At 37.0% G+C, this 17,178-nt stretch overlaps 1 protein-coding gene across 1 annotated transcript in view; it reads right to left on the bottom strand.

The window, feature by feature from the left end:
• The window catches only part of COL25A1 (collagen type XXV alpha 1 chain), a 246,054-nt gene that overhangs the window by 227,360 nt on the left and 1,516 nt on the right, over positions 1-17,178 (bottom strand). Inside the window, exon 2 of the mRNA XM_026050874.1 lies at positions 17,014-17,083. Coding sequence (XP_025906659.1) covers positions 17,014-17,083 — 70 coding nt within the window. The remainder of the gene's footprint in view (positions 1-17,013; positions 17,084-17,178) is intronic.

Here is a 17,178-nt window from a genome sequence, read left to right as displayed (position 1 = left end):
GGGGGGGAAAGGGGTTTCAGCCCGTGCTTTCTAATACTGCTTGTAATGAATGCAGAATCAGAGCTCTCCTAGAGGTTGCAACTATGATTTTCCTCAAATCTTACCACTCCTGCTCAGTAAACTTTGCAGATCTTAAATTTAATGAATAAATGTACTGCATACAGTCTGGTCACAGTTATACTGCAAAGGTCAGCCAGGTTTGCACCAAGATCTATGTTCTTCTGCAATTGTTTTACAGAAATAGACCTTGAAATATTAGTTTGAGACTAACAGCCTGCACACTACTGTGTCATAGCCTCTGAGGTGTTTTCTATTTTGAAATAAAGATTTTTTATTGTTTCGGGACAAATCATGTTTGTGTTGCAKGAAGGATGAATGTCGCATGAATATTAGGAAATAAATTGGTTATTCATTACAATCTTGGAAAGGAACAGGACTACACTATAATTCCAAGTTAATCTGTTCATTTGTGAAGTTATTTTTTAAGAAATATTATTAAAGTTTTATGTGCATGTATCATCCTCTGATGGTGCCATTTCTGTCATTTCCAATTTGGGCAATGTCACTTAGGAGTCTGAGATTTAGTCATATCAGAGTCTTGTGACATTCCAGTAACAACTTTTAAAAAAAATTAAGGTCTAAGACATGCTGCACCAGTGCAGCTATTTTTGCTTGCCTTCACAGGCCATTAACCCAGTCTAACATTTTGGAAACTAAGRAGTTGAAAGTACTTAGAATCAAGGCTAGCTGTGCTTCACTTTATGTTTCTATCAAGAAGTCTGGTATAACTGGGCTGCAATAAAGGCACAGTATCATTGCCTACAGAACAGCAACTTTTAATTGCCGATTTGAGCATGAAACAACTGAGAACAAATGTGAGTATATCCTTCAGCTGTTTTCATCCAACATGTATCTGGCTCATTAAGTGTTGGTCCCAGTTTAACAAAGCATTTAAGTACAAGGCGGCGTATTTATCATAAGACATTGAACACAGCAACTTATTGAGGACTTACATTGACTTAACTGAAAGAGGTACTCAGTGCTGAAATATTTTAATCAGTGAAAAGGAGGTTCTAAAACAGTTTCAGAAATCCAACCTTTTCTTAATATCCAAAACTTCAGCTCTCATACTTGCATTAAAAAGTATTAGCCACTTAATGCTTCTTGGAAGAAAAAAACTAGCAACCATATAAGAAATAACTTCACTATATCTAGTTAAAATAGAGCTGAGTATTTTATAAAGTAGAACTTGTACAAGCCAAAATATGAAATGATATAAAGCATCCAGCTGTGATGGGGAGACAAGCTACAGAACACAGTTCTACTTAAAGAACACTGGACAATTCTACAGTCTTAAATCAGGCTAGGGGTGGGATACTCAGATCTCTATCTTTGAACCTTTAGTATTTACTTCTATGTCTATGCTTCTCTACATAACCTACAATATTGGCAGTTTTAATTGCACTAAGATGGAAAAAGCAATACTTGAGTTGCTATTATTAATATCTAGCATCTGTCCAGTTTTGCTCCCCCATCCCACTGAATACAGGGATTGAAACATTTTCGACCTAAAGCTAAAGCAAACATTCCAAGGTTCCTACCATGATTTTTCCTCCACGCCTCTTAAAAGTGGTAAATAACTTCTTTCCCCCGATCACTCAGGAATACATTTTGTGTGTTAGCCTGGGTTTAAGCCAAATGTGAGCACACACATAGAATTTTATGCCCAAGTTTCCTCTTGCTCCATCTCTTTATTGGTTCTCCTTTCTCCAAGGAATTGGTACTTATCACTGAGGTCCTTCACATTCTCAAGCAGCTTGTCTCCAAAACATCAGCTTTAAGTCCTAATCAATAAACAACAGAATCTAACAAGTTGGGGTTTTTTTTCTCTCATTTTCAGTGCAGTACTTTTTTTTCCCCATTCTGCTCCTCTCATTTGGTAGCTCTTGATGTTTGATATCTCCAAAATCTGCAAAGGCTTTTCTCGTTTGTTAGTTTTTGCCTCAAGTCCTGCAGAAGACAAATCCTGTGCTTTCCTAYGTACTAGATGAGAAAAACAGAACTTCATAGCGTTTAAGGTGCTACCTTACCGAGCTCATTACCAAAGATATCTACTAGGTTAACCAATATTACCATACTGCTTACTCATTCTCCCCATTAGCCTGTATCTTCTACTGATATCTCATACCTACATGGTAAGCTGTCTGGCATAGAGATCTTTTCTCCCCCCTGTATCTATACAATGCCTATCACAAGAGGATTTTGGTCCAAGCAAAGCTCTACAGCACTGTCATAATAAAAAGATAAAAATCTATGCTTTTGTTGATCACTAAACAGAAAGTTTCTTCTAAAGAGAAATAGCCTAAAAACTCCCAGAAACAAACAAATGCATAAAATACCATAGCAGGAAAAAGCTATGCCAATCACATTCTGAGACATATCAGCTACATAGGAACTGCAAAGCAGAAGTTTAAAAATGCTACCTTCAGTATGGAAAGCTAACACAATTCAGCACCATATGTGAAAACAGACCTTTCTAAGGCCACATTTCTACCTTGGTAATGAGTGATGACTTTTCCCTCTTTTAAAAAACTTACTTTTAGCARCTTAGTGCCAATTATACTTATCAGGATTGGAATACTAATCTATATAGCATCATAATACAATATACATATAAATGAAAAGGTTTTGTAATAGTGCTTCTGCATAGTTTAACAGGAAATACACTAAAATGAGCAAAATACTCCATCAAAAGATGCAAGTTAATACATGGTATTAATAAAAGATTTTTTTCATGGCTCTTAATGTAGTATTGCCTAGATCTTGAGAAGTTTTAAAGATCCTAATGTTACCAAAATTTCCTACCTAAAAAGCTAACGATGACATGCAAAGATCTCCGTGGCAGTGAACAGGTGAGATGCAGGAAACCATTCATGCTCAGGCAACCATGTAGCTGCTGCATCTTTAAAGTTAAGCAAATATCATCATTCTCCTCTGTCCTTAAAAATGCCTCCACACCACTGAGAGCTACAAAATCATCTCATATTAATCTAATGACATGCAATCATTGTTTACCTTCTCAGTACAGCTACAACATAATAAAGGGTTTTTTTGTTCAGACTCATATCTAAGATTACATAAAATTACAACAAAAATATTGTTCTAAGATATGCCATTATTATATCAGTAACATCAGAGACGTTCACTTGCATAAATCTTAAGGAAAAATTATAATCCAGTGGTTACAAAGGAAAGCCCCCTAATTGCCATATTCATACAACTTTTATGCACCTTTGCACATTCATAAAAGAGAAATAGGCATCACTCATTTGAATCAACCTAGATCATAAAGCAGCTTACTCTTTCCTCCCCCACCCCCAACATATGCCAACAAATCCCCCAAAGACTGCAGACAGGTTTCCTATAACCACAGAGGAGCAAAGGCCAAACAGCAAACTTAATGAGGCCAAACAGAAGCTTTCTAGCTCTTGCAAAACTTATTCTTAACAGAAGCAAAGATACAGAATCCCATAAAAATTTTTAAGTGCACAAAACTGTTCTAAAGAAAGATGTTTACAGTACTTTGTCACAGATTAGYACAAAGAGCTTTAAAGCAGAGGAGCCAATGGGAATACAGCTCTTATCAAAATATATTAATTAGCTTAATGTATACAGTTGTTTCCTTTGAAAAAGCAAACCAAGCCCATGAGACAAACAGCAGGGTCCTACAAAGACCCATCCACGATCTTGGATTTATTCCTGAGAGGACAGTCTCAGAAGATGCCTCTGAAGCTTGATTTCTTTTCATGTTGAAAAATCTTCATTTAATCAACATTAAGAAAAAAAATTACAATGCCATAATCATTATAGCAGCAGTAAAGCTCAAACTCCATTAACAACATGCCTATATTCTTATTAGACCTTCAAAATACACAGGCTAAGCTATAACTATAAATTGATGTTTAGCTTTCCAACTGTAGTCAGTAAATAAAATGCTTAAATATATTTTCCAGCTCTGCAATGCAACTGTTGTTAGAGACTAGTATTAGTGCTTCATTTTATATGCAGATAATTGTGCTTACTTTGTTTATAAGGCTATCCTGATTTTTTGGGTTTGCAGTGCCAAAAGTACAACTTCTCAGCAGCAGTCTCACCTCATGTGCTGGCTGGCAAGCTTTCACAGTCACCAGCTGCCTCAACAGCATGCTTTCAGGTAATGATTTCAGAGCATGCAAGTTTAGGTACCAGCTTAAATTCTCCAACCACAAAAAGACAAACACTACTTGAATAGCYCCCTAAGAAGCAAATTACTGGAGACTGGAAGTGTAACCTGGTGAGATGTTACTGTGTGCGTTTCTGATATACACTTACATAGATCTGTTATTACTGTATGTTTTTTATGATAACCTGCTCATGTTTCTTAGGTGTTACTAAGGAGAAGAGAAAAAGAAAAGTATCTTTAAAAAAAAAAAAAACCACCACACAACACAGAACACTCCCCTCCATACACCACCATTCTTACTTTTATACACACTATTGCTGTAATACCTGTGCAAATCAAATCTTACCAAACATTTCTCTGTAGCTTGAGCTTCTGTGAGTTAGTTGGGTGAAAATGATTGGCCTTGTAACTCGCTCAACAACTCTCATAACATCAAGAGTACCCAGCTTACTCCACTGTTGACAGGAATAGAAGGAATCACTTTTTATCATTTAAATCAATTATACTCAATGCCTACATACATACATGGGGCAAAAATCAGTGAAGGTGGTGTTAATTTTACAAGTCAGTTGTCAGAATTCACCCATGCTTTAAAGTCACGTTTGTTTAATCACTGCTGTCACCTCATATATATGGAAACGACGCCAACAGTACTACATAGTTGGCTAAACTGCTTTTTTTTTTTCCATACAAGGCACAGAAAGCACCAAGCTTAATCACACTATGACTCAAAGAAAATAGAGGCACCCCCCTTACTGTGAGGTGCTCAGTCTTTCTGAACCTAAGGAGCATTGATCTACCTTTCAGTGTTTTGCCAGCCATGCCAGCACCATAAAGGCATGGGGAGCAATGAAGAAACAGTCTCATAGTCTGTCTTGCAAGGAGGCTTCCAACACAAGTCAATTCATTTTTAAAGAACAAAACAGGTGAAGTTTGGTGAAGAAAAAGAAATAAATACACAAAGCAGATCCAGTCAAGTTCTACACACAAACAGAACTACAACTACTCAGTCTTCCCTGTAATAGATTTCCCAATARTTTGAGTTGTTGAGGATTTAGAAACATATTTTTGTCAGAGTTTGTTTTACTGTTCATTTCAGAAACAGTGCACTAATTATGACAATTTCAATGTACAGTAAAAAAAAAAAAAACTAACTCCACACAGTTTTTGAACAGTAATGAATTAAGTCAGCACCAACACAGAAAAAGGCACTATGAAACTTAACTCGCTCTCACATCTTGTAGCAGGTTGCTTTTTTTCTTTGAAGATCTACCAACCAAGCACTTATTAGAGGTATGCTTGGTTGACTCACATTTTAAAAAATACATAAATATACATGAAAGATATATATACACACACACAAAGCCCTACTAAAACTGGGGGGAAAAATATTTTTCTCTGCAGCTTAAACTAAGATGCATATTTATCCATTAAAAAGACTAGCTCTCTTAGATAATGGTTTGCATACAATTCAAAAAAAATAATGATTGAGCAGTAGAACACAGCATATTTAAGGAATGCAAATGAACATAAAATGATCTGTTCAACACAGTTATATTATTTACTACATGTTTAAAAATATTTCTCTGTACTTCACTTATCAGATAGCATGTATAAAAAAAATTTATGTCCATTTATTTGAAAGCACCACCTGAACAATGTATTTTATTTTTCCAAAACACAAACATAAATCTAGAATTTAGTCCTAGCCTTCCTTTGACTTCAGAAGGAAAATAGGGGTCAGCTACATAGAAGGTACATATGTACAGAATCACATCCTTTATGARGTTGCTCTTTTACTAAAAGCACTATTACACTTCACAAAAGCACTATCTTATTCTCTCAAAGCACCTGAGAGGAACAGCAGCAAGAAGTAAATGCCTCCCCACATACACACTGTGCCCACAAAAAGTGTACACTCCCATCAGGGAGCTTCCATGCAATCGCACTTGGTAGGGATGCAAGCACTGACACCATTGTATACTCTGTGTGATCTCAAGTGGAGAAACCCATCTGCCCGGCTGCTGTGAAAAGGGCTCCCAACGACCTCTTCACAGATCACTACAGTTTCCTCTGAGGCTTTGAACCCATGGCTGGCTGTCACAAAAAGTCCTTCTCAAGCCACTTTTACTCATAGGGTTTAGATTGAAGTGACAGATCATGGCCTAACAAAAAGATTAGTGTGTCTGAACAGAATGCAATACAGAGATGTGAGTAACCCTCTTTGTCGTGTCCAGCATCACAGTTTAAAGAACACTGAATGAAAAGAGTAGGCAACTCAAAGAAAGATGATTTGAGGGGATGTCTGTCTCCATTCAGAAACAAGTGTTCTTCACAACCAGCACAAATCCTCCCAAAGATTCTTTATAATTTTGGCCTCCTTAATCCTTATCTGTGTGCTATTATTAGTAATTGACTATGTTAAACAGTTACAGTTAATCTCAAAGAATGATTAATAGCAGTATAATACTGTGTCCTTTCATTCTTCTTCTACAAAGTTCATTCTTCAGGACACAAACACACATGATGAGAATACACTGRGAACTCCTATGATATTAAATACCTAATTTTGTATTTCTGCAAATGCAAACAGACTATGCTTTTGTTTCCTACCTCAAAGAATGTAAAGAATAAAAGCAAAACTGAATAGTAAAAATAATATTCATAGGATGGAAAAGAACCAAAGCAGATTATAGCAGCTGCCTACAAAATGCACAGATATCCAGAGAAAAATTGAGGCCAAGCTCAGATCTCAAAGCATGTGGGCAAAATTCCAGAGCAACTCTAACGACTTTAGTTAAAACCTGTGGGACTATTCATATGTCTTAAGTAACATATTTGCACATATTCAGTGTATCAATCAAGCAGAATTTCAGTCAAAGGGTACTTTATGTACTATTTTTACCTACCATCTCTTAAAAGAGAAATAATGATTGTATATTAGAAACTGTAAGAGCAAAAGAGACTAGTTCTGTCCCTGCATGAGTGAGCTGAACCAGTACAGTCCACCTGTCCTAATCATTAAAAAGAGTTATTCAAGTTGAGGGAAAAACACCACACCATACCTTTCAACTGAATGCGGAGAACTCTTTATACAGAATATCAATTCTCAGTTTAAAAGGGAACGTCCATGCTTTCTTTTTTAATCAGTCCAGTGAAGATTACATTTTGTTCAGTACTGCTACTAAAAAAATAAAATACTGTTTTCTAAAAATGGTATGCAATATTAGCAACAACTGAGCTGACYCGAGCTAATTCCCATTGGAAGACCAGGTGGGTCTACTTGAAATGCATACAAGACTTAGACAAATATCTTTTAGGATAACATACACCAGTTTCAGAAGTTTATTTCAATTACAAGTTGACCTACTTAAAACTAATTTTCAATGTAACGGTCTACAACATAAGATCTCATCTCCATATTCTCACAGATGAGTATTTAACTGACAGGAATGGTGCTTTAGCAGACATAAGGGGACAATCTCTTKGATTATGTTTTATCTCAGCGATCAAAATAGAGCATGGAAAGGTGGCTACCAAAATTACAAAGGAGAGAAATACATTTTGCAATTGGAGAGGAAGGAATTGTTTAAGATCAGTAATCTTACTCCAAATTAAGACTTTGTACCCATAAAATCTCTGTATGATTTGGTTAAATGCATACAGCATTTACATCAATCCTATTTTACAGATAAAAGMAATCAAATATGAAGACTATCCCTCTTTTACAGTCATATAGGGCAAAACCAACAAAAACTAAAATTGTTACTTAGTTGTACTCTACTGTAACCCACTAACAAAACGTTTCATCTAAAGGTACATTCTTTTCAACTTATGAGGCAGGTTCTTCCACAGCACTCCATTATAATAATATGCACTGAAAACAAATTAACATTTTATTATCCTAAAATGGACCAGAACTGTTTGGAATATAACAAGAGACCATCTTTGAGATGCAAGTCAATTCCTCAAGGAAAAGAGTGAGAATTTTATTCTTTCTATAGATCTCCCTCGCTGGTGGTTCAAAGTTTGTGCTTCTTTTTAACTGGTCACTATAATCACTTATGTTCCTCTCCATTAAGTGCACTAAAACAAAGTCTTCCTACTGTACATTAAGATTTGGTTCAGCCTGGAATTCAAAATAAGGAATTATGCAAAGCGGTTCTAAAGTGAAATCCACAACTGTCAGACTCAATACTAATCTCTTCTCACTAAGGTTAGTCTCCTTATACTAGAGAAGTATAATGTACTTACATGCTAGCTGTACTGGAAAAACACTTTATCTTCATACACAGAAACATTTCCAGCCTTCTACAAACATGGCTGTCATCATTATGMAGACACATACTCTAAGTATGTACTAAAAACGCCTATGTAAGCTCCAGTTCACAACAGTGCACCACGGTACCTTTCAGCTTCCTTGGTTCATCGATATTCTGTGCACATACTCCCAGGAAGGCCTATACAAGATGTTCTTCAAAGGCAGGCAATGTGCTCATACACACACACAGATCACTACAGTAAGCACCATGATCCATTTCAGTGGTACTACTGCATTCATCTCCAAGTGCCACACAAAGTCATCCACCAAAGCGTATATTACTAACATACCCAAACAACTATCAACTTCCCACCAGGACACAGAACAAAGAAAAGGGATAAAGTTCAACACTGCTAGAGTGGCCACCTCAACAATAACCTCACTTAGGTCTGCATTAGAATATACTTCAGCATAGAGCACTGAGTTGTACTTTCTGGTACAACTCAGGAAGTATTTTTACTAAGTGCAAGACAACTATCCTGTCTTAGAGCAGGAGCAAATGAAATCAGTAGCATACTAAGCTCTTCCAAACCAAGGTGAAGCAACAGTTCTCAGTGTTGTCATCCACCAAGACATCCAGAAAACTGGCAATAACCAAAACATTTGATTAAAGAGAGAGAGATGCACAGGAGTTGCCAGCACAAAGACTCTTCGGCCAATTCTTGCTTTTCATAGCAGTTATCATTGTACATTATCTAGATGTGGCCTTTGTGACTGGAAGAGAGGAGCATATTAATTCATAGACCTAGGGAGCTTATCCTTTTAATCCCTACTGGCCGCATCCCTGTACTCAAATATCAAGGCTTCCCACAAGAACATCAAGAGAATTGGAACAGTAGCTTATTCAAAGAACATGGAGGGAAGAGGAGAGGTGCCTTCAAGCATCTGGTCGTCATATTCTTTAAAAAGACTATTATAGCTGTTGCCAGCTAAAGGAAATACCTCTTGAGCTTAAGATGCATACACTTTGACTTTTAGCACAGGAGCCCTCCACTAAAACCCTAGCATCACCCAGCTGAAGGGAAGATATATAAGAAGCCTTACATCATTCTCCAGAAACACAACTGGTACAACCAGAACAAGCCAGGCCTCAGTCTACCGCCAACTATGCTCTTGTTCTTATAGTCTGTACATGATTCTAATTACAGAAATATCCTTGTACAGCACTAGCAGCTTAGTGCCCCTCAAGTTACAGTGAGGTTACATGCTCACAGATCTACCCCTCCCACAACAGCCACACTCCTGGTAAAAGATTTTGATCTCTCCCCCCCCTTTCCTTATACAAATCTTAACTGCTTGAAGGAAGCATCTCCCAGATACTAAAAGACTGAAGTAGCATCCAGAAATAGCAGAAACAGTAGATCAAACCACCTGGCTTAACGCAGGATTTCCCAGCAAGTTCAAGCTGTTCATAGTTTTTCCCCCAATTACATTAAGTGAGCTATATTCTGTGCTATGTCCCCATGCCCTGGCAAGAAGCCTACCCTCTGTTCACATTAGGGTAGAGTGTGAAAACTACAGAAAGTGTCGCACCACTGCTCAGAGGAATGGTGCTTCAYCCCGGGTATTAAAAAAAATATGCTGTGCTGCATTAAGAGGAGGATCAAAGATCTGAAGGAAAGATCATTTAATCCCCTTCTTCCTCTCCTCAGCACCTCTTTGGCTCAGCTTGTAGAAGGCGCATTGAAGGGTAGAGAAGGTTACTTGAAGGAATCTACATCCGTCATTATTCCCCGAATGGTCTGCCTTCCCAAAAGTGTGATTGTGATMCACTCTCCAACTCAAGCATAGACATGTTAGCAAAGGTGAGCACAAATCCAAGTCTCATAATGCTTACAAGGACCTGTAAGGACAGCTTCCATCAATCAAGCTGTTTTTCATAGCTAGCTGATATTTACCATACTAGGAACACAGAAAATAGACAGGTAGTGCTACAGCCAGAGAGCTAGAAGAGAGTTAGACTGTGCAGTGATGCCATTCTTCCAGCAATATGGTGTAAAGAACCCACCAACATTTTAGGGGGAAGTGAAAAAAATGTATTTACTGCTGTACAAAACTATGTCATCCAAGCTTTAAGGACTCCTAAGTTTAGGGGGATATATTAACACACAAACACACACACACACACACACACACTCTCTCTCTACAAAAAGCATCGTTACAGAATTGGACTTGATGGGAACTTCTCATATGGCAAGCCCACTGTATTTGAATTACTTTGACTCAAAAAGCAGTTATTTTTCAAGATGGACAGCTGCCACAAAGGAAATGCAAGCAGAAGATGACAAAAATGAAGGGAAAGTATTAAATGGCTTTTAATGCAGATAGTTAAACCTTTCAYGAGAAGCAATTTTTTTAAAATACACCCTATTTGAAAAAAATGCTAGTTCAATCAATTAAAAATGTTAATAAAACTTCTATGGTCAGATCAACCTTTGTTACAATATCAGCAATGTCAGTAATATTACAAAAGATATGATGCAGTCTGTTGTCAGTTCTTCTTGGTCATATTATGTTTTACTCCTCATGCTGCACACTCCACCTCCCTAACCCAGAGGGAAGAGAATTAAAAGGTCACATCTTAGCCAATAAAATGTATTTATCTGTTCTGTAGGGAAAAATACATCTTTAATCAGTCATCCAAACATGACAACAGAGTACCCAGAAGGTTACGTGCCGCTGCACATCAATACACATCTTTATCTAGGAAATGAAAAATATCAGACCAATGAAGGTATGAAAGAGAAACTCAAAGCCCTGTCAAAAAGATCACAAAATTAAGGATGAGTTCTGCATTCAGCAAATAGATGACATAAACATAGCAGAAATAAGTACCGCTGGAAGCAAGATTCAGACAGCATACACTAGAATTTTAAGTACTAATGCAAAACACTTTGTATACTTTCTATGTCTATCTGTATTTTCTCTCAAGTCTAAGTGGCTCTCCTTTTATTTATCCATTTTTTAATAAAAATACTTCAAAATACTAAAAGTAAAAAGTAATATCCTGCTATCAATTTCTGAATTCTTTTAATCTTGAAGTTTGATTTATCCTCCATTCTTTCAGCCTCAGTAATCAAAATGTTCCAGGAAAATAGTCTCTATGGAAAATGAGAAATTAAGAAAAGACTACCCAGACTGTATAGTCTGCTCATCTATTCTACTGCACATAAAGACAAACCTAAGGTGCCTTGGAGGACCAAAAAATAACACTGGCATGTTAAGAAAAGGCATTTACCCATGTTTCTCCCAAGATACATACAGCACATATATCAAATAATTTTAACAATTGTAGAATACTTCTCCCCCTCCCCGAATTACTACAGTCAGAATATCTAACTGCTATTTTCTATCTTGGAAAAACTTTGGCCCACAGTGGTGTTACATCTGCTGAATGGACAGGTTCATATACACGTACAACTTCACCAGAACAAGCTTGATAACCTGGCCAATCAGGAGTCACTTCAAATGCCAAAGCATAAAGACCTTTAAGACTGGAATTGAGAATCAAGATAAGATGACAAGGGCAGGCTAATAAAGAATGATGATAGCGGTGTCCAGTGAGTATAAAGAGTTTGAAGCTAAAGTTATCTGAATACAAGGAAAAGAAGTTAAAGAAACTGAAGCATGGGGATTCCTATTTACATTGATTTGTGTTTCCTGTTGTTGGTTTGGGTTTTTTTTTTTTTTTTCCTTCCTTTCTCTCCTTTTTTTTTCCTTCCTTTAAGAGATTAGTTCATGCTATATAGTTCTTTCCCAAAAGCTGAAAAAAAAAAATCACTGCTTTCAAAATAAAGGAAATAATAAAAACTGACACTTACATTCCTGAAAATTTGTTAAGAGAATTTCTAGAGATACAAATCAAATGACAAGTACCTTGGCCCATGGGCATGGATTTGCAATCCTTCCTTTGAAAAGCTGGCACATAAAATCTACTGATTGTTTGCATTTATTTTTTTTCTGGTGAATCAGGTCATTATATTTCCACTACTTCCTGTGTTTAGGTAGGATTTGCTTTTATTTTTTAATTATTTATAATAAAAAAAGCTGATCCAGCTTAACCAACAGAATCAGAAAGAAACTAAGCGCACAGCTGAAAAATGGGTGCACCATACTTGCATTAAACTTTTAATCAAGTAGACGTGCATCAAAGAATTTAAATTGCAGGAACATAAAACAACTGCATGGAGCAGATTCCAGTGTTGCTATGTTTAGCCATCACACATTGATTTTAGTACCCATCTAAGACTCTGCCACCCTGCGTTTTTACGTTTTTCTGTTTCCCTTCCAACTACAAGTACTCCTCAGAAATGACGTTACTTGCTCTGCCACAGGCTGTCTGTCTCAACATTTTACTCATCATTTAGAATATTTTCTTAGGCAATTGTTTCCTGAATCTTGTTTCTACTGAATTAAGCAAAAGCTTTGCCAGTGAATCAAAAATAAGAGGCAGCAGTGTGCCTTTGTGGTCAAGAAAGTAAATGGTATCTTAGGCAGCATCACGATGAGCATTGCCAGCAGATGAAAGAGGTGATGCTACCCCCCTACTCAGCCTGGCAAGGCSACATCTGCAGTGCTGTGTCCCCCAGTACAAGAGAGACAAGGAGCTCTGGATGTCCAGCAGATGACTACCAAGATGATTAAGGGACTAGAGAATCTCTCTGGGAGGAGAGGCTGAGCAAGCTTGGCCTGTTCAGCCTAGAGAAAAAAAAAAAAATGAAGATGGATCTTATCAACTCATAAAAGTTTCTGAAGGGCATTCAGACAGCTACAAACTGAAGCACAAGAAATTCCATTTGAACATGAGCACAAACAACTTTACTGTGAGAGTGACTGAGCACAGAGATTACCCAAAGAAGCTGGAGAGTCTCCTTGCTTAGATATTTTCAAAYGGCAACTGGACACAATGCTGGACAACATGCTCTAAGTGATCCTGCTTGAGCAGGCACCTTGGACTAGATGATCTGTATGGGTCCTTTCCAACCTCAATTATTCCATGATCCAACTCCCCACATGGGCCCTCTGAGGATTATTTAGAGAATGAGACATTATGACACAAGAACACAAGTATCACAACTTCACCCTGACAATACAACAAGACTCAAATCCCTGAAGCATGCAAGCATATGCTTAATTGCCATTGAAGTCTGTGGGTTCTAGACATAGGCTTGAGTGATTTTGGAAGAGCTTTATGAAAAATCTTCTACAAGTTATTAATTACTAATTTCTCCTGAAGCAGAAGTGTCCTCTGTGCTTTTCAGATGTTACGCCTCCTGCAACAGTAGAATTCTCAGCAGTTGGTAGGAAGTATCCAACACTGTGGGTAACTGCTCAAAAGCTGATCATGCTGCCACTACCATTTAAAGAGACTTCAATATAGAGAAATAATCCATTTTTACAGTCAGGAAACATTCATTTGCAGTAAATATTAAATCTCTGAGACAAAGGAAAATGAATGTTAAGCTCAAAATAATTTTAGCCATTCAATTTGCCTCCCAGTCCCATGTGCAGAAGGCCAGTTGCCAGCAGTGACTGCAGCACTGGTTGCAAGCATGGGATTTATGTTGGCACTCTTGTTAGAGCTGAGGTAATTTTAAAAGAATGCCAGTATGCATTTACATTTCAAACTTTATTGCCCTGCATTAAGAAGAGAAAGAATGCCTGCTATTGTAACTTAGAAATATTTACAAAATCTTTGGTAGCTGATTTTAATCCTAAAGAATTGAAATCAAAACATCCCCTTGCAGTTTGTTGCTATTATAATAATAATTAGAAAAAATACATTACATTTACATATTCAAAGAAAATATTAGAGTCTTTAGAAGAGAAATGCAACCACTCTTCAGTCTAGACAAAGTTTAAAGCTATTAAGTTCAAGCAGCCACATGTGGACAGCTTTGTAAGCTATAGAGCTGCAAATTTGCCCGATCTTAACATTCAAGCTTTTCAAAATCCAGCTTTATCTGAACTTTTGAGTTCCTACAATGGAGAACCACAAAAGGATGAATATCTCAAGCTAAGGATGTCTACACGAGTTACAGAACTTTAATGCGAAATCAGCTGCTACATTCTCACTCTCCTGGTCATAGATTGTCTTAAAATGGGCAAAGGGAAATTCATTGCAGCCTATTTTCAAATAATCTTTATTTCTCTTTAAAGAATGGAAGGAGGAAAAATGCCTTTTTGGCCATTAGGCAGCAGCCTTGTTCTCACAACATAGGGGATCTTTCAAAGTCACCTCTGTATGTTTGTTCCATGAAGGCTTTCTAAAATTAACCCTAACAGACATGTACTGTACTCTTATATAATCCCAGTGAAAAACTGCAAAAGCTGAGCAGAATAAAGCGGCAAAAATGGAATCACATGGGGAAGCAAAGTTGTAATTTATTCTTAGGTTCAAAAAGAGCAAGCAACAGGAGGGGAAAAAAAGAAGTTTCCACGTTTCTTCTTATATTAAGCCACTTTCAGAACACAGAAGTAACAGCATTAACGATGAAAATAGATCCCACCATTTCGACTATAAAAACAATTCTAAAAGCAAATTAATCATATTTCAGAAGGTATAATTTACCATGTGAAATTTATAATAGTTATCAAAATGAAGTTGGATAGCAGTGCTTTTCAGTCATGGTTTTCTCAAGGCTTCCAAGAAAATGCCAGTTTGAGATACACACCTGTCCACTGGCTACAAGCATGACAACACCAACTCATTTTAAGCTGTCCAAAATGGGGCTGTGAAAGGGCGTTATCTTTCAATCTCTACAAAACTTTCCTTCAAAGTGAAATAGCTACCAAGAGGTGAAGGACTCCATACCATGTTTCTGGCCCCCATAACAGCTAGTCTTCCCTATGAAAATTTTTGACAGTTACTCATATGCATTTGCCTCATCTTATGAATCTTCCCTACCTGAAAACATCAGAACAAAATGATCTGTAAAGCTTTCACACAATGGGAATTTTTACAAAGTATGTGAAAAACATTCTATTACTCATTATCTATGTGATAAAACATACTGAAAAATTAAGGTCAAATAATAATTGGTATAATGTGGAGCTCTAGTGGTAGCAAGGAAGTAAAACAGCATATAACCCAAACGTGAAACAGAAGAGACAGACCTTTAGCCTGAAAGCAAAAAGTGAAAATATAACAATAAATGAACTTACGTAATGATTAATAAAAATGATACGGTTGAAAACAAACTCAATGGTGTTTCAGGCTCGCTGCTTAGATCTTTGCATGCAACCTGATAAACAACCCTCATTTTTAGTGCACAAGCTTGAATTTTAGTATTTATCCAGGTTAAGCAGTTAAGTAACCCCCCAAAAAAGTATTCTTGTGCTAGCTTTTAAGCAACAAAAATACATATAACACAATTCAGAAGAACATCTGCTTTTCTCACCATAACTAGAAGAGAGTTGAGTAATTCTTAGCCTTCTTTTAGGAGAGTCCTAAGCCATCAAATATATAGCCCTTTTCACACTAGCCACAGTAATAACTATTTCAGCCTGTAAAGTACTCTGCTCTTAGTTGCATTACCAGTAAGATACCAACAGCTGTTGTTGGGAGTTACCAAACATTATCATTAGCTTAATTCTTATTGACTGTCAGTATTCCCCCAGTGAAGATGAGATTTTTCTAATATAGAATGGCAGGATGCATAAAGTATCCTCCATGTCCATTGTTCTTCATCAAACAGAGGATACTAGAATTACTGCAAGGAAACCATTAGCATTAATTTCTTTTTAAAATATCCTTTTAAACTTGGGGACATATTAGCAGAAATTCATACAGCTAAAACAGTGAACAGTTGACTGTTAACAAAATCATGAAAAACATACAGCACATTACTATATTAGTGTGTACAAATAACTGATCCCAGGATTCCAGTGCCTATTTCCAAAGTCAAGCAACATCCTTGGCTATGGAAATAGGACCACCTTTGAATCCTCAATATTAAACTTGGGGTGCTGATTTGATCTGTGAGGACAATAAACAACAAACCACGGGAATATTATTGAAAAGCTTTTGCATATGCTACTGAAGACTAAAAATGTGTTAAAATACATGGAGTTTACTGTAAGTGTTGCAGTACTTTCAATAACAATGTTTATTCTACTTCCTCAAAGGAGTGCACAATGTCTTGATTCAGTGTTACACCACTAAAGACAGAATATATTTCTTTTTGCTGGGGTATATCATTAACTTCCTCCTAAGTGTTACTTTAAGGCACCTCCCAGTCTAACTGAGGTTTCTSTTACCATTTAATTCCAATTCAGTGCAACAGGGCAAACCATATAAAATTCTGGCTTTACACCTTTTCCACTCAAGGCATACTTATTCACAGAAAAGGCAGCCCCTGTGTTTGACTTGTATTTTCTTTTTAATATATGCGTTTGAGGAACACTGGATACCCAAACCCAAGGAGTCATAAATCTCCTACTGAGGAGATTGCCAAGCTGTGCCTGTTACCTGGTGGGCAGTTGCACTCTAGAGGCGCTTCTCTCGCTACTCGTATTTTTGCCAGATGCTCATAGGATTTCTGTGGGAGGAAGGAAAGGGAAAAAAAAAAAAAAAAAAAAAAAAAGAGAGAGAGAGAGAGAGAGAGACACAGAGAGAGAGAGAGAGAGAGAGACA

This window comes from Nothoprocta perdicaria, unplaced genomic scaffold, assembly GCF_003342845.1.
Source record: "Nothoprocta perdicaria isolate Ctin4 unplaced genomic scaffold, notPer1 scaffold_71, whole genome shotgun sequence".
NCBI lineage: Eukaryota > Metazoa > Chordata > Aves > Tinamiformes > Tinamidae > Nothoprocta > Nothoprocta perdicaria.
This window is presented reverse-complemented; position numbering and strand designations above follow the sequence as displayed.